Source organism: Mauremys reevesii, linkage group 9, assembly GCF_016161935.1.
Source record: "Mauremys reevesii isolate NIE-2019 linkage group 9, ASM1616193v1, whole genome shotgun sequence".
NCBI classification, from domain to species: Eukaryota; Metazoa; Chordata; order Testudines; family Geoemydidae; genus Mauremys; species Mauremys reevesii.
In genome coordinates, this window is record NC_052631.1 from 102,660,859 (window position 1) to 102,683,651 (window position 22,793).

At 46.7% G+C, this 22,793-nt stretch overlaps 1 protein-coding gene across 1 annotated transcript in view; it reads left to right on the forward strand.

Moving 5' to 3' along the window:
* Positions 1-21,005, forward strand: part of FOXO4 (forkhead box O4) — a 29,259-nt gene extending 8,254 nt beyond the window's left edge. The window contains exons 2-3 of the mRNA XM_039487075.1: positions 6,027-7,268; positions 14,655-21,005. Coding sequence (XP_039343009.1) covers positions 6,027-7,250 — 1,224 coding nt within the window. The 3' untranslated portion in view covers positions 7,251-7,268; positions 14,655-21,005. The remainder of the gene's footprint in view (positions 1-6,026; positions 7,269-14,654) is intronic.
* The last annotated feature ends 1,788 nt before the right edge of the window (positions 21,006-22,793 follow it).

The following is a 22,793-nucleotide window of genomic DNA, read 5'->3' on the forward strand; positions in this document are numbered from 1 at the left end:
CCTGTGTATGTACTGCCTTGTGCCAGTAGGGCAGGGTGGCTTGTGTCCCTGTGGCCATCTGAAGTCCCATTTGAATGTGCAAAAGAAAGAAGCAAGCTTGTTTCATCCTCTGGAGCAGTGCTTCTCAAGCTATCTGATGTGAGAGACCGGCAGTTTTTTTTTTTCCAATGTGCCAGGGACCGGTACCATATTATCCTATTCGATGCTCTAATGAGGAAACTCACCACGGAATGGCAACCGATGGCTCGTGGACCGGCACCGGTCCGCGGACCACCACTTTGAGAAGCACTGCTCTAGAGCAGTGTTTCTCAACCTTTTTGATACCAGAGACTGGCTTGCTGCCTTCCTAAACTTGATTAGGGAGATCTCTGGGACTGGCAGCAGTCCACAGACCGGTCATTGAGGAAACCCTGCTCTAGAGCACTCCTGGTGGGGTGGTAAATTCATCCTTATACCTCACAGGTGGCTTCCTGTTCAGCAAATGTAATGTAAATTTAAAATTAAGCTTTGCTTTAGCAGAGGAGTTGATCTCCTTTTGCCTGCTGAGGTTTATCTAGGCACTCACTATGTGTCCCAGGTCAGCATCACTTGTTCTATAGGCAAGATGTTTTTGTAAATGTGTGGAGTTATGCAAGTGAATTGACTGTTGCTTGGATAATTGTTCTGTGTTGGAAGATTACAGCCCTTTGCCTGCTCTGATCAGTTCCATACTCCTTTTGTTTGCCTCTCCTGTTGGCATGAGGACCTAGGCTGAAAGGTTCCAGTGAAGGTTTCTAGGATAGGATGCTTTTAGTGAGTTACGTGCACAGAACCAGTTATAGATTCTCTTGCACTGCTGACATGGTGCAGTTGAGCTCCAGCTGTCTAAAATGAGGACATCTGTCTAAAATTGCGGCTTTTCCCATCGGTAAGATCCTGGACTGGCAGGAAGAGCAGTAAAGGGCTTGGGTTGGGGGAAGATGCAAAGAAACCAAACCTTAGTTTACAGTGCAGTAGCACTGAATGGTCTCCAAATCCAGGCATGTCAAGGTTGTGGCATTGCACTTGGCTGGTGTCTCAAAGTTTTGTGAAAATGGTGGTATGAACTTAAAACCAGTCCAAATCCTAGTGCTCAGAGGTGACCCTCTTCAGATGGAAGTACTGATAAAGGAAAAAGAAGCGCATTGGAGATTGCTGCAGACTTTTCCATGTGTTCTCTCGTACTGTAAAATGAATATGATTTGATAGAGCCTTATTCATCAGCTTCCAGAAGAGCCCCGTCACCCCCCCCCTTTTTCTTTCTAGAATCAGACCTGGGAGTAGCTGAGTTAACTAGTGCCCCCTTCTGGAGATGCACAGCTTATGCCAAGATCTAGCAACAGCCCAAGCTAATAAGGGATGTTCTGGTTCATACCATTTGGAGAAGAGTAGGGTTGTTGTGTTTTTCTAGGGGCATCTGTTGGTGAAAGGGGAGTGGAGGGGCTCTGCATAGATTTTGAGTTCTGACCGTTGGTAATTGATAGCTTCATGGCCTCATTTGGGGGGGAGGGGAAATAGGGAAATTCTCCAGTCTCCACCCACTGAGGCATAGCTGACATTAAACCTAGACACCATCTAGCAAATGGAAATGGAAAACTTAAATTCTATATCTTAGTGCTGAGCAAAGCGTTAATTCTGTCTGAGCATTTTAAGATCCTCATCTCCCAACCCCCATTCTTCCAATCCCCCATTCTGTAGGCGAACAGAAAAGACATGGGACCCACTGCATGCATTGAATGAACTGTCATTAATAGATGACGGCAGCCTTGTGGCTCAACCTGTTGTGTTCTTTCTGGGGGAAGAGGGCATGGAAGGGAGTGGGACCCTGAGGCCATGCGTGGGAAATGCTGTTAGATAACTTCCTGAACGGGGGTTCCAGAGAGGATGGATCTAGACTGTTCTCAGTGGTACCAGATGACAGAACAAGGAGCAATGATCTCAAGTTGCAGTGGGGGAGGTTTAGGTTGGATATTAGGAAACGCTATTTCAGTAGGACGGTGGTGAAGCACTGGAATGGGTTCCCTAGGGAGTTGGTAGAATCTCCTTCCTTAGAGGTTTTTAAGGTCAGGCTTGATGAAGCCCTGGCTGGGATGATTTAGTTGGGGATTGGTTCTGCTTTGAGCAGGGGGTTGGACTAGTTGACCTCCTGAGGTCCCTTCCAACCCTGATATTCTATGAGTCTAACTGAAAGCCCCCTGCAGCAGAAGCAACTGCTCAACAAGTCCTTTGCAGCTTTGCAGACTCCCTTCAGTGCTAACTTTGCATCCTTAAATCCTTTGACACTAAATAACTAAACAAATGTCTGAGAGATGGACGCTGGCAGAGATGTATAGGGTTTGGATTTTTTTGTATACGTCAGCTTTTAGAGGTGGGAGTGCCCATAACATGCTAGGCTCGTTCCAGGCATAGAGATAGGTACAATTCCTGTCTTGAAGAGGGTCTGGTCTAAGATTTCTAGCACTATTACTGACATTGGACACTAGAGCCTTGTCTGCATATGATTTCCATACTGTTTGCCTGCAGTACTAGTGCTGGTGGTAAGACTAGAATGGACACAAGCATTTTTTTTTGTTGCCATCTTATAGCCTGACAGTGGTAAAAATGCTTGTTTCTGGTCTACTTTGGTATTTCCATAGGTGATACAACCAACCAGGGGAGCTGTATCAATGTAAGACAAATGGTGATAAAAGGTCTAGTGTAGATACCCCCTCAAGGTGGTATTAGTGTTGGGAGGGATAGCTCAGTGGTTTGAGCATTGTCTTGCTCGACCCAGGGTTGTGAGCTCAATCCTTGAGGGGGCCGTTTAGGGATCTGGGGCAAAAATCTGTCTGGGGATTGGTCCTGCTTTGAGAATGGGGCTGGACTAGATACCTCCTGAGGTCCCTTCCAACCCTGATATTCTATGATTCTATTCTGACAGTGGTAACAAGTGCTTTCAGAGTAGTAAGGCAGTTGGAAAGGAAGAAAGAGAGCCCAGATAACTAGGGAAGGAGAGAGTAAATCTAGCTAATACCAGTCAGCTTTTGTCATTTGGACTGTTGCCTCTAATAAAAGTCAAGCCAAGGACCATTGGCAGGAGCAATTGCTGGGGGAGGCCACCTTGCTTGACTGAGTATGATGAACCTATTGGGAAATGCCTCCTTAATTTTACAACTTGTCCCTTATTCTTCAGGTTTAGTCACAGTGGGATAATATCCTACCCATGACAAAAATGGGGGTAACCTTCTTGAAACAAAATCTCCCCTTCACCCCCAGAATCTTGTAAGTGTCACCTAACGTTTGCACTTCTGAACTTTCTCCAGTTTATATTTTGGGTAGGTCACCTCCCTGCTTTCATAAGGTCCATAACTACAGAGCCCCTTGCATTGTCTGTGAAATCTCCAGAGTTGGAGGCAAGTCAGCTCTTTAATTCTGCTTTAGAAGATCTGGACACTCAAGTTCATTTTCAGTATTGATCTAGCCTTTCTGCTAGGGTTACTGTACCCAGAATCGCAATGTGTGTGGCTTCATCACAGAACTCCTGATGCACATGCAGAGAGTCTGAGGTGTACACATGGGAAAACTTTTTATGGGCTGCTGACAACTGTGTTGACATGAGCATTGGCTTTGTTTCAGGGTGTCTTATTTGTAACATCCATACCGCCAGAAAGCTGGAAAACTGTAAACTAAAATTTCCACTTAAGGCAAGAATGGTGGCCTCTTCCTGTAGGTTTCAGTGTAACTGAAGGGTCTGCTGTCATCCAGAGGATTTTTGTTGATGTAGCAATTAGCAGATTGTGGTTCCGGCTATAAACTAGGTCTCTCAGCTCCTCTGGCCTATACCCAGAGACACAATCTTCCTTCTCTTTCTGTACATGTTGTTCTAGGCCACGTGATTTAAAGTCCCGTAGAAGTGCACTGAGCCAAAACCCTTCTGTTTATGCAATAGCAGTCATTCCTTCCATGGTGGGCTGTATACAACAGCTGCTGACTAGTTCCTGATGAAACTGGGGTAATGCAGGAGTTCACAGCTTAACTGTTGGAAGGGAAGATGAGGCTCTTGTGATCCTTGCTGGTGGTGGCTGCAGAAAATCCTATTTTAAATCAATAATGTTCATGTGTAGTCTTTTTTTGGAAGAACAAAGTTGTCAGCCTCTGCAGGAGACAGGATACCATGCTGAATTGGTTGTGTGGGTTTTGGGGATCACTGGTCAGTTTATTTAAAACAAAACTAGGGGGCTATTAAGGTGTGCATGTTGCTAAACCTGTGTCACCACATGAGCGATGATGGAACATTATTTCCTGGTACAGGTAGTCTCTGAGGGTCACAACTCCCTGGTAACCCCTAGCATGCTGACTAGTTGTGAGGAATTTGTATGCCTTCCGGACTGACTAGTTCAGGGAGGTGGTTTTGGCTGGGGGAATGCCTAGGATGGGACTTGGGCAGACCAAGTCCTGCAGCTTCTTCCTACTGCAGGAGTACTCTCCACTGCCTCTGTGTTGCTAGTCCCACTCCTGCTTCATTTTGGGTAGGTGGGCAAGAGATCTGAAGAACAAGGCAAAACTGACACAGAATCCAGCATAGCTAGGTGCTGATGAGGCCACGATGTGGTTATTGGAACCCTGCCTGCTCTGAGGGATTCTGCTTTGGCAGCAGTGGGTAGGGGTTGGGAAGAGGCTGATAAGCAGTTGGGAGAAAGAAAAGGAGCTGTGGCTTGGCTGGGGTGGGAGAGGATGTAAGGCGGGCGGGGGGGGGGGCAACAGGAGTGCCCAGTCAACTCCGTTCAAACTGTCTTGGCTATATGGGTTAAAGCTGAGGCCGCTGCAGTCTGCTCCAGCTTATACCGACCGGTTAGGGGCAGCCCTGGGATCCCTGTCGTGGAAGCAGTGCAGCCTCTTAGAGCAGAAAAAAATTGGCTTCCTTAACTAGTTCAAAGTAAACATTAAACAAATCCACCACTGAGAAACTTGGAGAGGAAAAGTTTGTGTTTATGTAGGACCCACTCAGACCATGTGAACTTCTGTTGGGTCTGAAGTGTCAGTCATTAGATACTCTTGGCTTGCAGCTGTTGATACCTATGATAATGGCAGACAGAAATCTCTGTTTCAGTTTGTCATTTTCAGGAGCACTAGAAAGGCAATGGAAAAGTATTCTCTTGCTAGATGGAAAGATCAAATTAGGCCTGGGTGGGTGTATACAGAATGGGAGGTCCAAATGCTGTGTTTCTGGTTGAGTATTATCATTGTTCCCCCTCACCCCCACCCTGGTGATCACACAGATTGCTAAAAATGCTGAAAAGTGTCTTCCTCTTTGTGGGGTGGGACTGGGAACCTCCAGAACTCTGGCTGTGACTCATGTCCCTTACTAGGTGAAGGCATTAAAATAAGGTTTATTTCCTATTACCCTGTTCTTTTTCTCTCTGTGTCTTTGCATTTGAGGGTAGTAGTGGTCTTGCTGAGTTCAGGATCTTTCTCCCTCACAGCTGTGCCAAGGTTTTCACATACAGTGTGCTCCCATTATAAGAAGCCACTCCCCACCCATCATCCCTCTTCCTTAGGACCACACTTAAGTTTGTTTTGACCCATCATATATACATGCCATGGCTGTATCTGCAAGGGACATGCTAGGTCTTGCTGGATGCTGAGAGTAAATTTGCAGCTGTGCTATGGAAGCTGCCTAGCCTGTGCTCATTGCATTCAGTTGTTCCATTGTTACAAAATTTTTAATACTCAGTAAACATTCTTCAGTGTTGGTTGCTTTTTTCAGGAAGATGCTGTCTACTGAATCCTTATGCTGGTCTCATAGCTCTCTGTGCACAGCTAAGGGTGTTCCATTCTTTGAGTTTGGTATTAGTTCCCTCTGAAGAAACTCCTAACACTCAAGATTCCTTTAGAAACTCAATTCTCTCTACAAAGTGGAATCTAGCAGGAAATATATGCCGCACATGCCAAGCTTCCTATGAGGAATCCTCTCTGTTTATGTAATCCATATAAATGGGACTAACATGCTGTCTTTTCTCTTTTTTCAGAACTCTATTAGGCACAATTTATCCCTGCACAGCAAGTTCATTAAAGTGCATAATGAAGCTACAGGGAAGAGTTCTTGGTGGATGCTCAATCCTGAAGGTGGTAAAAGTGGGAAAGCACCAAGGAGGAGAGCTGCCTCCATGGATAACAGCAGCAAACTGGCGAAAGTCAGAGGTAAAGCATCCAAAAAGAAGGCCTCACTCCAAGCAGCTCCGGAAGCTACTGCCGACAGCCCTGGCTCCCAGTTCTCCAAATGGCCTGGGAGCCCATCATCAAGGAATAATGAGGACTCCGATGTGTGGACCAGTTTCCGGCCTCGAACCAGTTCCAATGCGAGTACCATTAGTGCCAGACTCTCTCCTATCATGCCTGAGCAGGACGACCTCCCAGATGAAAAGCTTCTTCCTTCTCTAGTGTACTCCAGTGCATCCAGCAATGTCCCACCGACTGTGACTGAGGAGCTTGAACTCATTGATGGGTTAAACCTGATGTCACCCAGTTCATCTATGCTGCCCACCCAGCAGTCTGCCTCAGGTGGTCCAGTCCAGAGAGATTCCGGCTTCTCTTTGAGGACCCAGAATTCAGCTGGTCAGGCCTCTACTTTTGGCACCTCTCTGTTTAACCCTGTTGATATCTCGCTGCAGAGTTCTGTTAACTGTTTCTCTGGTCCTCAGACCCTGGAAGCTCTCCTGACATCCAGTTCTCCACCTCACAGTGATGTGATGATGACTCAGGTGGATCCGATACTCCCTCAGACTGGAAGCAGGCTAAACAGCCAGACTTTTCTGCTTCTAGGTGGACAAGTCACCCAGAATAAAACAAGCCCAGTCAATGCACGAGGAAAGCCTTTGGAGCAGCAGTCAGAGTCAATAGGTGCCAGTGCTTTGCCATCTATGCTTTCTGTGGTGGCATCTCCTCAAAACACAGCCAGCATGCCCACTTTGAAGGCCCAAGTCCCAGCACCAACGGCCCAAGCAGTCCATCTGGGCACTCAGCCACTTCTCTCTTCTGTTAGCTCTGCCCCGTTTGGAGTGAACCAGGACAGGCTGCCCACTGACCTGGATGTTGACATGTACATGGAGAACCTTGAATGTGATGTGGATTACATAATCAACAGTGACCTCATGGATGGAGAAGGATTGGACTTCAACTTTGAACCCATTCTGTCTACTCCCAGCTACCCCAACACCTCGCAGGCCTCCAACCATACTTGGGTACCAAGTTAACTTCAGGAATACAAAAAGGTAGGTGAGTTTGTCAAATACTCTGTAGATCTCTAACAGACACTACCAGCTTGAGTTGGGATGTTCCCCTTGCAGTCCTCAAATGCGCAGTTCTGTACTAGTGAGGTGCATCTGTTTAAAAAGTGGCAGTATCTTGACTGCTGAAAGCTAACGCAGCTGCCTAGCCTAGAGGAGAAATGAGCTTCAGAGGTAGATTGTATTGAAGCTACTTTTAATTTTCAAGTCCTTTTGCTTTCTTGTCTCTTGAGCTGCTGGAGTCTGGTTAGTGGACTGGCTTGCTCTGTGTGCTCTTCACAGTGAGGGCTGGAGGATGCTGTCTCTGGCATTTCTGTGCAGGTTTAATTAAACTTTTGAACTGGGAAAATACTGTCTATAGAGTAGATCTGTGAGACCACTCTAGTGTCAGGACTTCCTGGAAACCGTGTGTATGCAATGCGATATTCTCTCCCCTTAGAGCTTTTAAAAAGTACAAAGAAACAGTAATGCCTCCCTATGCCATTCAGTGACAGTGTGCCTGCATGCAGCTCCTAGGCCCTTGCGCTTCCTATATCGATCCAGCTATTCTGGAGATAAGATGATCCTGTTTATAATTCTTGCATCTTTGACTTCCCTGCATAAGCTTCCCTGCATTTACAATTTTATTTTGCAAACATGGCCCCTCTATACCTTGTGAGAGATGTAGGTTGCACTAATGTTCTATTCTGGTGTAATTACTGACTTGCTGCAGCCATGGAAGCTGCTGCCAACACTGACGGAGTTAGCAGAGGCTTTTCTCACTCGTGCAGTGCGCACCTATGATTGAAAAGCAGGCTCCTTCTAAGGAGCAGGATGGGCTTCCCTTCAATCCCAGAAATGAATTAGGAAGCTTGTTTTGACATCTGACCTCTGAGCACACATCCCTCTTTCCTAACCTGCCACAATCTCTTTCTCCTTGAATAACTTTGATGTTAGGAGGAACTGATTCAAAATTGCTCTCCAATCACATTGGGGCAGTCTTGACTTGGTTTTGGGAGCCAAGTGTATTGTGGCTGTGGTCTAGTAAGGGGGTCTATTCACAGGAAGGAGTCATGGGTAAGGTAAGTGTCTAAATAAATGCTGGGAACTGAACTATGTCTGTGAGTGAGACCCACTCAGATTTTCCCTCTGCTTAGAATGCACCTCCCCAGTTCCTGCTTGCCTGGCCATTGGATTTCCTTCCAGTATTGTCACTGGGCAGCACTGCACAACTGCTGGTTGTTTCCTGGGAGCTGTAAGTGATATTCCATGTTTAGGAGAAGGCGACAAATACATTCAAAAGTAAAATTAACTCTTCCTACTGGAGAGCTGTGGGGAATGGAGTTTGGTTCAATGGCTGGCTTTAGAGGGCATTATAATGTGGTGTCAGAATCCCCTTTGTGAGAAAACCTGTTCATGGGTGGGAATAAAAGCCTAGAAACATTTTTGTCTTGGTTTCAGGGAAGGAGAGGAGGGGGGCTTTCCTTTCAATTACCATCAAGTCTCTAAATCACATGCCTCTAAAAAGGCTCCCTCAAATCATCTTGTTGGGTAAGCTGTGCTAGGGCCTCCTGGCTTTTGTGAGGAAGACATCCACCTTCTGGCCAGCTGTGGGTGGTATCAATCTGTCATTTGTTTCCATATGGCTTTTCACTTATTGAAGCTTTTCTCCTTATTATCTTCCAACCTGCTATTGGAGGGAGGTTATTAAAAGCAGGAGTTTAATGGGACTCTCAAAAGTCAGTTACCCAATCTTAAGCAGTAAGTCTGAGTGGCTTCATGTTAGTTCCCTTAATTTGTTCTCTGAACCATTTGGAGGGAGCTACTTCCCACACCACTAATGAAGTGGCAGTTCAAAAAACTGGTGCCCAGGTTTCCAGTGAGACTGACCATTGCTTGTTCTGTGAAGGATGCAGCAGTCTAAGTGAGTTGATGTCCTTGTGTAGCATGATTCAAAAACACTAGTTTCAGGAATGAATTGTCTAGGGCTTTGCCTGGCTGGATACCTGCAGATACCTTCAGGAAAGAATCCTTCATTCTTTCCTGAAGGATTAGTTCAAACTAAAACCCTCTGTCTTCATGCTTCAGAAGGGCAGCTAAGCTGCACAAACAAATACATTTATAAAACAAGTTCTTCTAATGCAACGTTTTAAGGCAGAATTATTTCTAACTAGAAATTTTTTAATTTGCCATGTGGTGAACTACATTAGTGTTGGCATTGGTTAATGGCTTGATCCTGGTGAGCTCCTCAATACTGAAGGTGACTGCACTACAGATAAGAGCCTCTCCTCCATGCAGTAGCCATAATGCTGTACTTGTGATGTCAGAGCATATTCTTCTGATCTCATGGGTAAAGTGATACTTTGTGTATGTAGAACAGTGGTGTCAACCTCAGCCCACCTGATGTGTTTGTATTCAGATTCTGTAGAATCTTTGCTTTAATTTTACAAAGTTCCTAGCAAACATGGTTGGAAGCAACCATTCCAAATGTGACCTGAATGTAACCAGTGCAACACTGTCTGCCTGAGTCTGCAGACAGCATGACACAGTGGCTCCCCCGTCCCTCCCTTAATCCCACTGGCATATCAACTGTAAAGTCTGTTAAGACTAGGTGTCAATATTTATTATTTCATTACTAACACCTTCAGCTGGTGAAATGGAAGGCGGGAGAAGAGAATTGGTAATTGCTGCAGGGAAAGGAAAGCAATGCAAAGGAAAGAACAGTAGACACAAGGCTAAAGGGAGAGAACTCGGGGGTGAGGTGCGGTGGGGCAGGAAGGTAGATACACTGGGAGTACAAATAGTGGCTCTCCTTAGTGGGAGCACATCTTCCTACAGAGTTTCTACCCTGATCTTTGTGCAGACCTTCCACTGACATCAGTTTGGCTGAGGATTGAGGAGAGAATATTGTTATAACTGTGCAAGAGGTAAAAATGGCATTCTTCTCTTGCCAAAGAATTACACCCTGATCTAGAGGGATGGAATAAACCTTGGTTTATAGCACTTTGATTTACAGCCTTGGCAGTAAAATCATGGGATTGCTATGCATATTGTAGACTTGGATTTCAGTGAGACATAATTGCACAAGAAATAAAAAAATCTCAATTAAATAAAAATACTTGAGCATGGATTGGATTTAGTCTGGCAAACAGTAGTGTTACCAAGTGGGAAACCTCTGAGGTCAGCAGTAGGATCATATGAGCTTTCTGAAGGGTCTAGAGTAAGTTGTGCATTCAACAATAATAAAATCTGCGAAACAATTGGGCAGCAAACCATGCCAGACTGCACGGTGATCTGGAGAGACTTGGATAGTTGTCATCTGGGCCTGTGACACGTTAGACCCATGAACACACTGATGTAATGCCAGCTGCGGGTACTTCAGTAGAATTAACTCCTTTCCTGAGGCACATGTTTGGGGTTCTGTGGCCCATCTGTGATCCCTGCATGCTGTCTGCATTGAAAAACTAAGGAGCATTCAGTTTGATAGCAATATTACGTTTATTGTACTGAGAAACAGGGATACATGGGGAGAGGAAAGCGGGGCTGCAGGAACACATGGGGACAGGCACAGATTAACCAGACTGAATGGGAGAGGCTAGTAGGCAGTCAGGGTCTGCATGGGGGTGGCTCCCAAACTCCCTAACAATCCTCCCCCTCCCAAGAAAACACCTGTTCCATACATCTCCCACCCACACCCAATAACTCCCAGGCTCCTTCCCTCTCCCTCAGCTCCTCCAACCTCTGTTAGCCCTGACTCCCCCAAGCCTTTGCATTGCTTCTGAGGGGTGCGGGAAGTACATTTCTGCATTGTATTTTAAATGAATTACTCAGAGTTCTATATTAATTTGTCTAATAAGGAATCTATTTGTCAAAAAGCAGTTTCTGATTTTTTTTATATATATTTTTTGTCTGTAATAATACAGACATACTTGCTGACAGGTATTTTGAAATAAATTTCCAAAATAATTGAAACTGGCATGATTATATTGTGGTGTTTTGACAAATAAAATATGCAGAATTTTGCAAAATTTTAAAATATTGTTTGCAGAATTCCCCTAGGAATAAAACAGCAATTTCACGTCCAGGTGAGGGAAGCGAAGGGCATGTGTACTTCCCCCTCCTGTGTCTCTTGGTTATTTGCTTTCAATCCTTAGGCAATAATAGTTTCTAAGGGCCAGCCAAGAAAGGGGTCCTGAGGTGTTGAGCAATGTACGAAAAGGAGCAGACAGTCCCTGTCCTGAAGCTCGCAGTCTGAATAGACTGGACACCCACAGGGTGGGAGCTGGGGTAGAGCCCACAAGCAGAGTGGCCAATGGGATGGAAACAAATGGCATGCGAGGCCCACAGGCTTTTGGGGGTGGGTTTACTTAGGAGGTGTGGAGCAACTAAATGGAAATAAAAGGGAAGTGAAAGTTTGTGCTGAGGATGGGGCAGGTGAGGAAAAAAGTAAGAGAGGCAGGTTTGGAGGCTATTGGAGCAAAAGCCAACCAGCACAGGGCAGAGAGAGTCTGGTCAAGAACTGTAGAAGATTCTCCAAAGGTCCAGCAATCCAGAGGTATGCATTACTACATTTGCTTTTATCTGCTGCGCCTGGTAAAACTTTCCAATCTCAGCCATAGCCTGAGGCTAGTGATCAGCACAGGAGGGTGGAGGGGGGAGAGAGATCCCAAGAAGGGAGCAACAGTGCAGTTGGGATAATGGACCATGAGAAGTATGGCTGAAGGGAGTAGAGATTCTAGTAATGGGAGTGGAATGGGAGCAGGGAGGATGGCAAGAAATAGCAGAAGGCTTTCTAGAAAAGAACATGAAGAACACTAGTAAAGGTAAAAAAAAATACTGTGTATTTCTCTGTATTTAAATATGAAGGTGAAAACACCAAAATCTATAACTCAGTGTATCAGTGAGAAGGCTGAAGATCTTAGTCTTAAAAACACAACTTCCTTTTTATTCATTGAAGCCATTTGTGGGCCCTACCTGTTTCTGAAGTCAGTGGGAGCAGGCTAGGACCCTGTATTTGTAGCCTCCCTTCCCTGGCAGAACTTATGAATCCTTTAGGATGGAAATGCCATGGTTCCTTGGCTTGCGTTCAATTATGATGTGGTCTTGGGTTGGTGTCCCTCAGCCCACAGGTTTGTGGGGTCAGTGTCTCTTTGGAAATGCCTGGCTACCAAATAACTATTGCTGTAGCGTGCTAGGTGTTGACCCTCTCTGTTCAAATCCCTCCTGCAAACACGTTCCTTCCCAGAAGCCCATGAATATCAACCTCTGTCAGTGAAACCCGCCTGCACCACTAATATGAACAACCACTCTAAGCTGGCACCATCCTGCCAATGGACTTCTGGGGGCTCTGTCTGATTGGACTGTAAGCATCTCAGTCTAGGGATCCAGCTTGTGAAGCACTGAGTATACTGGCACTCAGCAAATACCACTATCATCATGCTGTGTGGCTTGTACAGAGCCTAGATGAATCTGGATGTTGGGAAGCATTTCCCTCCAGGAGGTAAAGGGAGTCAAATAGCAGTCGAATTTACTGCTTCCAAATAGTGCCCAGAAATTAAACACAAGCTCTCAAAGGGCAGCAAGGCCCCATCCCCAAAGAGAGGCCCCCAAACTGACACAAGCACTTCAGAGTGCTTAGCAAACCCTCCTATGAACCCTAGGAGGTAGGTCAGGATTATCAGCCCATCTTTACAAATGGGGAAATCTGAGCAGAGGTTAAGTGATGTGCCCAAGTCTCATAGAACTCCTGGCTTCAAATTAACTCCCTTTCTGCATTCTGAGCTCAGAAAACACTGCCTTCTCTGCATCCAAGCTGAATCACAGTCTGACAACAAAATAACTTCCACAAGCTTATATTCAACCCCCCTTCAGCTCCCTTTGGCACACGTGGTGGGAATACTTATCCTTCCCTGAGAATGTGAACCCTGTCCCTCTGGCTGTGTTGTCAGCTCCTTGGAGCAAGAGCCTGTCGTTCTGTTCGCTACAGACATGGAAGATCAATCCTCTCTCAGTGCTTAGTCTAAGCATTTTAGAGGACCTGTGATTCTGAGCTGGACACATGGGGCTGGCACTGGGTACCATTTGAACAGCGCAAAGTCTTGTTTGGCTCCTTGTTTCCAGATTTCCGATTAGTTTTTCTCCATGCATACTTGATTCCTGCTGATATCGTTATGAGCCGTTCATGGGAAAGGAGCTGCCCATTTTCTGTATATTTACTTTCTATCCCTAGGCAAATGGGAAATCCAAAACCTTCTCCATCGATTCCTGGTGGAGTTTTTCATGTTAGTTGAATGATTCAAAATGGTGAAGTAAGACTGTACAGATTCCTCACTGCTCACAGAACCTCCTACGTCCCTTGACCACAGCCCACTCTTGGTTCTGTCTCAGTCTCTCTTCCTCGCCAGGCTTCCTCACTCACTCTTCCCCCCCACCGGCCCCAAGTATTTCAGAGAAGAGTCTGCTGTCATGGTTAATGTCCTCAATTGCTTTTGTGCTTTTCCCAGGGCTGTTCACTCTCGTCGCTTCATTCCCTATACAGAAATGAGTAACATCGCCCCCACCCCCCACAATTGTCTCCACAGTGCCGTTGCTAGATGCTGCCACGCTGGTGTAAAGCCATCCAAGCTACAAGTGTGTCTCCTCCATGTGCTCCACTGGTGTTTTGACACTGCCTTCTGAAGCAGGTCACAAGCTCACAAGTGGAGGTTCCCATCCTAATTTCTCTCTTAGCTGCTGGTTAATTATTCCAAAGGGTTATTGGAAGGAGCTATTCTTCCTCCTTTGGCTGCTTGTAGGCTGATGCTGTGGCTATGGTGAGGGACTGTGCCTGGCAAGGTTTTCTGGTAAGATTGGTTTCTTGAGTGTGATCCAAAATGTTCATTTGCTATTTTTGATATGTTCAAACAGAGCTTCTTAAAGTGGCCGTGCAGGCGAAAGGCTCTTCCTGGTGTACAGGGCCCAGGAGACCCATGCTCGGGCCCAGTCTGTTTCTCTTGCAGTTAACTCTGGTGGCTGCCCAAAAGGGAAGAGTGACTTTCTCGTCTTGCTGCTTCTCCTAGTTCTAGTGTTATCAGGGCGCTCCCTTAAGGAAAGCTCTTCAGGCTAAGCAGTCTTGCTTTAGCTCCTCTGGGGAGCACTCACTCTTGAGACCCTGTGTTGTTCCCTTTCCTCTCCCCTCCTCGCGATCCCGCCCTGAGTGTGGATAGGGTCTTGCTGTATACTTCACTCTGCATTGGTGTGAAATCTCTTCCCCTACAGAGGTTTCTCAGTGTGTGCATCCCCAACTGGAATTGGATGCCTCTGCTTAATGATAATTACCCCCAAATCTGTTTCTGTCCATGGCTCCTTTTGAGGCTGAGATCTAATCACCTGCTTTGTTTTTCTTCTTCCTAGTGTCCTTCAGGTTTCTGAATGTTGGGTCCTGACTTCACTTCCCACCCCTGGCAGAGTCTGAAAAAACAGAGCACACTGGACGCAGCTTCTCTGCACACCATGCCTGGGGCAGACAGAACTGCTCACCTGGGAGGAAGGTGGCAAATCTGCGCCTGGTTGCAATAGGAAGAAAAAATCCTGTTGTGTGCTGCGTCTCTTCCTAAAAATCCTGGCTTGCCACGGATCTTCTGCAGAAGCCCCTGGGCTGTGCACATTCGAAGAGGAGCTCTGGTGAAAATCCCCAAGTTTGGCCAAAGGCTGTTGTGCCAGACAACAGCGTTATCCAATGGAAAGGGTTGGGTGTGTTGGAGGCTGCCTTATCTCTGCCATAGCAGCAGTTCGCCCAGTGCCTCTGGCTGTCAAAAGGGGCCTATTCTGTCCCCACCTTGCCCTCTGGGATGGAGTAGCTGGGCCCTTCCTTCAGCCACCAGCCTTGTGCTTGGTACTCCAGACTTCTAGAAGAATTAGAAGGAGCCTCTTGGCAGAAGCCTGGTAGGAATAGGGTGTTGGATGGATTGGGGTTTGATTTCAAAGTACCCCACCGTTCTGCACCCATCTGAAGGGATGAGGGAGTGGCAGCCAGGGAGGCTTCCCTTTGCTCACCTAGGCAGAGGAGGAGGACCTACAGTTTAATTTCACTGTGCCAACTGGGCCCCATTGAATGAGTAGCGTGTTCTAGAGAAGTCCTGTGCTGTTCTAAGCACTTTCCTGATACAGCAGGCTGCTGGAAAATAGTCACAAGTGCTGATTGCTGTTGCTGGGACTCCAAAACATCTTGGGAGGGTTTGTTTCTGGGCTGTCTTGCTACAGCAGAGAAATGGGAAACCTGGGTGTGGCCTTAACAGAGCCCTGGTTGCTTTTCAGAAGGGCATTTTCTATAGATGAAATATTTTTTTACTAATCTAAGGGCTTTCTATATTGAAAGCCAATGTAACCACATGTCTCCATTGGCGTACTGGGTATCTCTCCCTCTAAGAAGGTGGTACCAATGGCAGATTTGCCTTTCAAAGCTGTGCTGAGAATAAATACACTTGACATTCAATTATGTGTCTGATTGGGGGAAGAACTGGCAGGCCCCCACAGTTTGGAACCATGTGGGAAGGGGGTTGTACATTTCTTGTAATCTATATGTAAAACTAGCTGCAAATTAATTAGAAGCTTTTTCTAAACCTTTTAAAATATATATATATATTTTTAAATTGAGAAACAAGATTATTGGATTAAAACACACTTGTTTTCTGCAACTTTATCCTGTTGATACCACATGAACACTACAGTGAGGCTGGGAACAAGCCTGGGGTTATGGGGTATGAATACAGTTGGGAAGGGGTGGGGGAGACACTTCAGAGTGCTTGGGGAATAGCCACACTCTTCAAATCAAATGGGAGAGGTGTTTACAGTAATCAGACTGCAGCAGATCAGTCTCTGGCCATGTGATTGGACACTCCCACTAAGTATCCCCTAACCTTGTGCTCTTGGCTAATCATTAACAGGGGATAAGCTGGGTATGTTAAGCCCTAGAGTAGCTGATGCTTCAGAGGCTTAGGTTCCCTAACCTCTTACTTAATGAGGGAGGCTGAACCAGGCCTGCTGACGTTCTGTGCTGCCTTCATCCCCCACTATTTTGAAGCCAGGAGTTCAGTCAGCTTTAGTAGCTGACAACCTGGTTGTCCTGGTTTCTATAGTTTTTCCTTTTGTTACTGAAGTTTTTCTGCTACTACTTGCTAATTCTAGTCCTGTAGGCAGTGCTGTAGGAGTCTGATTGGGGTTCTGACCTGTGAACAGGTTTTGTCCCCAACCAGGACCTGAAGGGGCTATGAGGGTCAGCTGGCAGTTTTCTTTCAGCCTTCGGGTGTTTGTGGTGGTAGGATTTTGAGGAGGGGATGATTCTTTGCAGTGTTCTATGGGATTTGTTAATGCAGAAAGTCTCCAGCATTCTTTCTGCAGATGGCAGACGAGTCTTCTTGTGGAAGGTTTTATGTGGTAAGGTGCTGGGAGTTTAAGGTGACCAGACGTCCTGATAAAATTGGGACCATCCCAATATTTGGGTGGTTGTCCCGCATCCTGACCGATCTTTGGTCGGAATGCAATTTTTTGCTCCGCTGGCAGCACTCGTTTTTTTCTTGCAGATCCCTCCTCCTCCCCTCCCCCAATGTGTCCCGGTATTTTCTTCATCTCATCTGGTCACCACCCTATGGGAGTTTGTATTGCTTGCTGCTTTCTCTGCATGTTGTTTCAGGGTTTCACTAGAACTACTGGAGACCTGAACACGAGTGGTATGTCTGACCACCTGAAATGAGGCCTGTGGAGCAATCTTGCCTTGAGCCTCATCTGCCACTAGATCCTTTTGCGGAACGCTAATTGGAAACAACTCTAAGGCTTTCTCTTTACTGAAGACTTGAGTTCAGCTGTGCGTTTTTACAGCAACATGCCCTGGGTTCACACACCCACATACCTCTTGCTGTACTGCCTGGTAAGGCAACCATCACACCCTGAACAATAGGCAGTTCGCTTATCCCATGCTTTGCTAAACTGGGGTACCACCAGTGAAAACATTTAGCCAGAGTCAGTCAGTGCAATTGAGAGATGATAGTTCTCCAATCCCTTCCCACAAGCCCCGGGCACCAATTGTGCACATTGCCTCCATAAAGAGCAGCGGCTGATGGTCCAATTATTAGGGCAAGCTGGATCCTTTCCTTTGGCACATGACAGCATACCAGCATGGTTAATGCCACAAGTGAATTTTCCAGGCCTAGACCACTTCCTCCTACAATCTCCAGTGTGGGTAGACGCCCTGTGAATGTGAGCATAGAGCAGTGCAGTGAGCTGTGGCACTATGAATCTCAGGATAGTGCCCACGTTGGCTGTATTCCTTCACACGACCACATAGGGCACCAGTGACACCACTGTGTGACACAGCGTGCTGACATTGACAGTGTTGGTTAGGCTATCGTGTTTTGTGTTGACTGACCCATGATGGCTTACGCTGTGGTTAGCCAACAGCGAAGACAGAGCCTAAAGGCGCAGGACTGTAATGTTACCAGTACCTCAGACCTGCAAACCCAGTGCAAGCCAGAGCCGTCAGTGAGCATATCTGTGCGTTGTAAGCAGCAGCATGTTAGTGACTAACACACTCAGTGCCTGTTACAGCCTGTGGGCCATGGGTCTGTGCATTGATATCGCACTCCTGGGAGCTAGGCAGTTAGGTGGCTTTTCTCACAACTGTGCGCTTCCCTTGACCCATTGTAGCTCTAGGAGCTGCAGTCAGGCCTAGTGAGAGTCGCTGGAATTGCTGCCTCACTGGCTTCAAGCGATGGAATTTGTTGTAGCTGCTCCCTCTCCCTGCTGGACCCTTGCTGCACCATCTCTCACTGGGATACTCTCACAGAGCACTTATTGCACTTAGGATGGACTGAGACCTTTTCCTTAGGGAGTTACATGACAACTCAGAAGCAGACTCTAGGACTCACTGCTGCTGCCACCTCTTCCTGGTGTCTGGAAACTTAACTTCAGCCAGACTTTCCATTGCTCCACCTAGGAGATGGCCACAGCTGGAAGTGAGCAGTAATGCTACAGCACATCCCTATACAGTTGCATCAGGCATAGGGCACAAGTGGTTTATCTCTTGGTATCTTCCCTGGTAGCTAAGCATTTTGGCAGCCTTATCTGCCAGGGGAAGAACAGGTGGTGGTGCTGGTGTCCTGCTGCTGGCTCTGGCCTGCAGCAGCAAACTACAATGTTTGAGGTTAACACTCAGTTGCTCATAGGTGTTAAGAAAGACAGTATGGGAGACTTCCCAGTGCTGTGAGGAATGGAGCCAAAAGCAACAGGGCTCAGTCTACTGTAAAGGTGGCATTCCATTTAAAGGCAAATCAGCCCTTCTCCTGTACAAGGGCAGTGTGTGGTGGATCTAGGGAATGGATGAGGGCAAGAGGAGGAAGAATTTGGCAGTTGCACCTGTTATGCCCCTTCCCAAACTTCTGACTAGCTCTGTCTATAAATATTGTGTTCCTCTAGCATTTCCCCAAGTGCTAGTGGGTAACCTGTAGTGAAGCGTCCAGTCCTCATTCGGATGGAGGCCTGGTGGAGGATTCCACATGTAGAATCACTTTACGTAGTGTGGGTGGGGGACAGCTGTGTTCTGAGGTGGCTGTCCTGGACGCATGCCTGAGAGAGTTAGTGGGGAGGGGTGCAGGGCTGTAAGCACCAGGCCCGATACAGTATGGTGCTGTGTGGTGTCCTCTCAGCCTTATACACTAGTTGAGCTCAGGCCACACTTAGTTATTCCATTCCTGGATTCAACCACAATTGTTCATAGCGTTGAGCTGCCCAGGGCTACGAAGGATTCTGTGCACTATCTGCCTGTGGAGCCAGCATGAGGCAAAGCCATTGCCTCTGTGTACATCTGCGTTCAGCAGCCTCCTTGAGGCACTCTGCGGGTCTGTGATACCTTCAAGTGGCCCTAGTCTTACTGTCACTAACAACTTTGAATAGCCAAAGCTTATTGGAACCCTTCACTCTCCCCTTTGTCAGGTTGTCCCTTCCTGCTACACTGTGTGTTTAAATCTGCAAACAAACCATCCTGACGAGAAACTAAAACAGAGGGAGGGTTCCAGAAACCATGTGTATCTTATAAATGATGTGCATACTAGAAGCACACAGCACTAATCAGCTTTTCCAAAGGAAATGCCTAGAAAGATTTTATTTAGGCCATGAATTTTTTTTTAAATTTAGTTGCTTATTTATAGTCAGGCTCCAGGGCGGTATTGCCCTCAGAAGCCCCTGTGCGTCGCCGTGTAAGCCTGGGGGGGCCTCAGAAGGCAGAGGCACTCATACCAGTGTGATGCAGTTGCTCTGAATGGGCCCTGCTCTGCATGGCAGAGGACTGTCGTGAGCCTTGGTGGTTTATTTCTGATCAAAGTAAAGTGAGAGTTTGGATCCATCATTTAAAGTTGTGGGACATGAGCATGAGGGAGGATAGTTTGGGGTTCAGGTCTTCCCCCTACCCAAACTCCATCTGAGGTAAGAAAATGGATTGGTTGTGATTACATTAAAAAAATTGATGATGAAAATTAAATCCTTGCTCTGCTGTGTAAGGTTACGTCTGTGCTTGCGATGGCCTGTAGAGTACAGACACTGCACGCCCAGCTGGCATGGATATAAATAGCAGTGTGAATGGTGAGTTTAGGCGACTAGAGTACCCTACACGTCTCTGCACACCTAAGTGGTGCCTCCCATGTCTACGTTGCTGTTTTTAGCAGCGTAGTGTCCCGCTGCCTCACCACTGCAGGGGAAGAGGCTGCTGGGAAAGTTCCAGGAGCTCCCCATTGCCAAAGCTTTTCATGTGCCATGTAGCTACATGTGTAATGCCTGTACTCTGCACACTGCTGTAATTGTAGACGGAGCCTAAAAGATGGATTTCCTGGAGAGGTCTATCCTTGTGATAATCGGTCAGTGCATGGAACCCACTGCCGCCACTCCTCTCCCCCTGCAGTAACTCGTTCTGTGGGAAAAGGGATCCCTCTCAAAGCACCAAGGCTACTTCAGTCCCTGTGCCAGGGTACATCCTGAGGGAAGAGGCTCTGCATGGGACAGTCGGATTTAGTCATTGTGTTGACAAAAATGGGTGGTGTCAGTGACTGACTGTTCCACCCCTTGGTGCTGAGGTGAAAGGAGGGAGCCCAGGTGTATAAGAGGCCAAGACGGTGAAGCAGCTCCTTGCAGAGCTGTGTTCATGGTGGTCTTGTGAAGGCTGTTGACAGCATGTTTCATGGTTTGTAGCTTGAAGGGGATGTTTGCAATCATCTGAGTGCTGTATGGTGAAGTGCCAAGAGGGGGAGTTGGATGCTTGGAGGATGCATCAGTCCTCCTGGAAGGAGACTTTCATTAGGCTGCAGAGATAGGAAATCGTCCCATGATCTGCTCTTTCCAGGACAGTATTGTACAGTCACTCTCCACTCCCTCCAGACTATGGCCCAGCCTCTTGCTCTCGTGGTGGGATGCCTGCACCAACATGCTAAGAGTGTCAGCCTATTGCTCACAAGCAGGGTTTCTCTGTTGCTGGCACAGGCCCCTGTCCCCACAGCGTAGCAGCACGGGCTGGCATAGGTTCCCACACCTGCCCCAGCTGCACTCTCGCTCACTCATTTCTCATGACGTTTTTTACTTTTAAAATCTCTGCTTTTTGTTTGCTCTCCTTAGCAGTGTGATTTCTGAACTATTACAGGCTCTGTTACCATCTGTGCTAGTGAGACTGTGTAGAATGTGCTAGACTAGGGGGAAAGTTTGACAAATAAAGATCTGTAATCCTTTGCTCTGTGTCTGCTGCAGTTTCTGGTGTCCGTTTTGCTGGTGAGACCCAGACGTATTCTGATTTCAGCTGGCTGCTGGGGCCAGGCACTCTGATCTGAATGTCCCTGTGCCAGCCTGAGGTGGAAGAGGCAGTGCATGGGCACTGCCCTGAGACTCCCAGGATGTTGTGTGAGGAGCTCCCCCTCACTGCTCCCACTGGCTGGGTGTAAGGGCAAATGGTGCTGCTGGCTCCGAGACTGTCTTGAAGGGATGCAATAATTGAAGAGCTCATCTAGTGTGGAAACCATCCCAAAGGTCCCTTCCTGATCAGATTATGGAAATAGCCCACCTTATTCTTGCTCCCCACCCTAGCTGTATTCAAGACTCCGATCAGGCAGCTTCCACCAGTGTCAGCAATTCCTGGAGCTTCTAACCCTAAGTGTACAAATGAAAAGGTTCTTAGTCTCTCTGCCTTCTCATCACCTATTCCCCCAGCAGCTGCTGAGGCTTGCTTAGGGTAGCCAAGCACTTCCGGAGCAAGCTCATCTCTGCAGCAGGTGCTACCAGCACAGTCATCAAAAAGAGAATGGCTATTCCATTGTTTGGGCTCCAGCCAGGCACCACCTGCTGATGTCAGTTCCTGTGAGCTTGGAGCTATCTCACCACCATACCTATGACACAGAGCCATGTGCAAGATCTTACTTCTAGGAACAAAGAATGTAGGCCACACAGTATAGGAACTGCATCCTGGGTAGCAATGACTCAAAGGGATTTACGGTCATGGTGGAAACCAAGGGGATATGAGCTCCATGCACGTTTGCTTTTAGCCACTGATGTTAAGATGTATATGCAGGTCCATAAAGAGTTAGTGATGAGACGTTACTACTTCTGTATACAGCACTACTGAGGCTTTTACTGGGACATTGTGTCAAGTTATGGTGTCAACTTAAAAATATTGACAAATTGGAAGGTCAAGAAAGAGCAATAAGAATCACAAGGTCTGAAAAACCTGTCTGACAGTGAGACTAAAGATGTTCAATAGATTGAGCTTCATCAAATAGAAGTTTAAGCAGTGAGTTGATGACAGTCCAGAAGTACCTATGTAGGGAGAAGATTTCTCATTTCAGTGGGTTCTTTAATCCAGCAGACAAAGGCAGAACAAGCTCTAGTGGAAGCTTGATCAGTTCATACTAGGAACAAGGTGCAATTTAGGTGTTGGAAATTACCTGTTGGAACAACTTGCTGATGGACATGGTGGCCTCTCCATCACTTGGAGACTTCACATGAAGATTTAGAAAGACACAAAGATCTGCTGCAGCTCAGCGAGAAGTTCTGGGTTTGCTGGAGGAAGTGCTGGTGGAAATTCTCTGGCCTGAGTTATGCAGGAAGTCAGTCTGGATGGTCCCTGCTGGCCTTAAAATAGTATGCCCTCAGCCAGTACTGTGCATAGTACTGGTCACCCTATTGCAAAAAGGTTATTGCAGAATTCAAGGGGAATGGGGGAGGTCAGAGGAAAACTTGCATCCAAAGAGACCTGAAAGATTGGGATTGGTGCCTTAGAAAGGAGAGAGTAAAAAGAAAGATGATAAAAGTATATGAAATAATAAATCTTCAAGAGAAGGTGGAGGGACTTTTTGGCTTGTGACATGATACAGGAGGCAGGAGACATTTAATGAAATGGTGTGAAATTCAAAACCAATAAATGGAAATACTTTTTCATGTAACAATTAGTGGAACTCACTGCTACAGAATGTTGCTGAACCAAACAATTTAAACTGAGTATGACTGGACATTTATATGGATAACAAG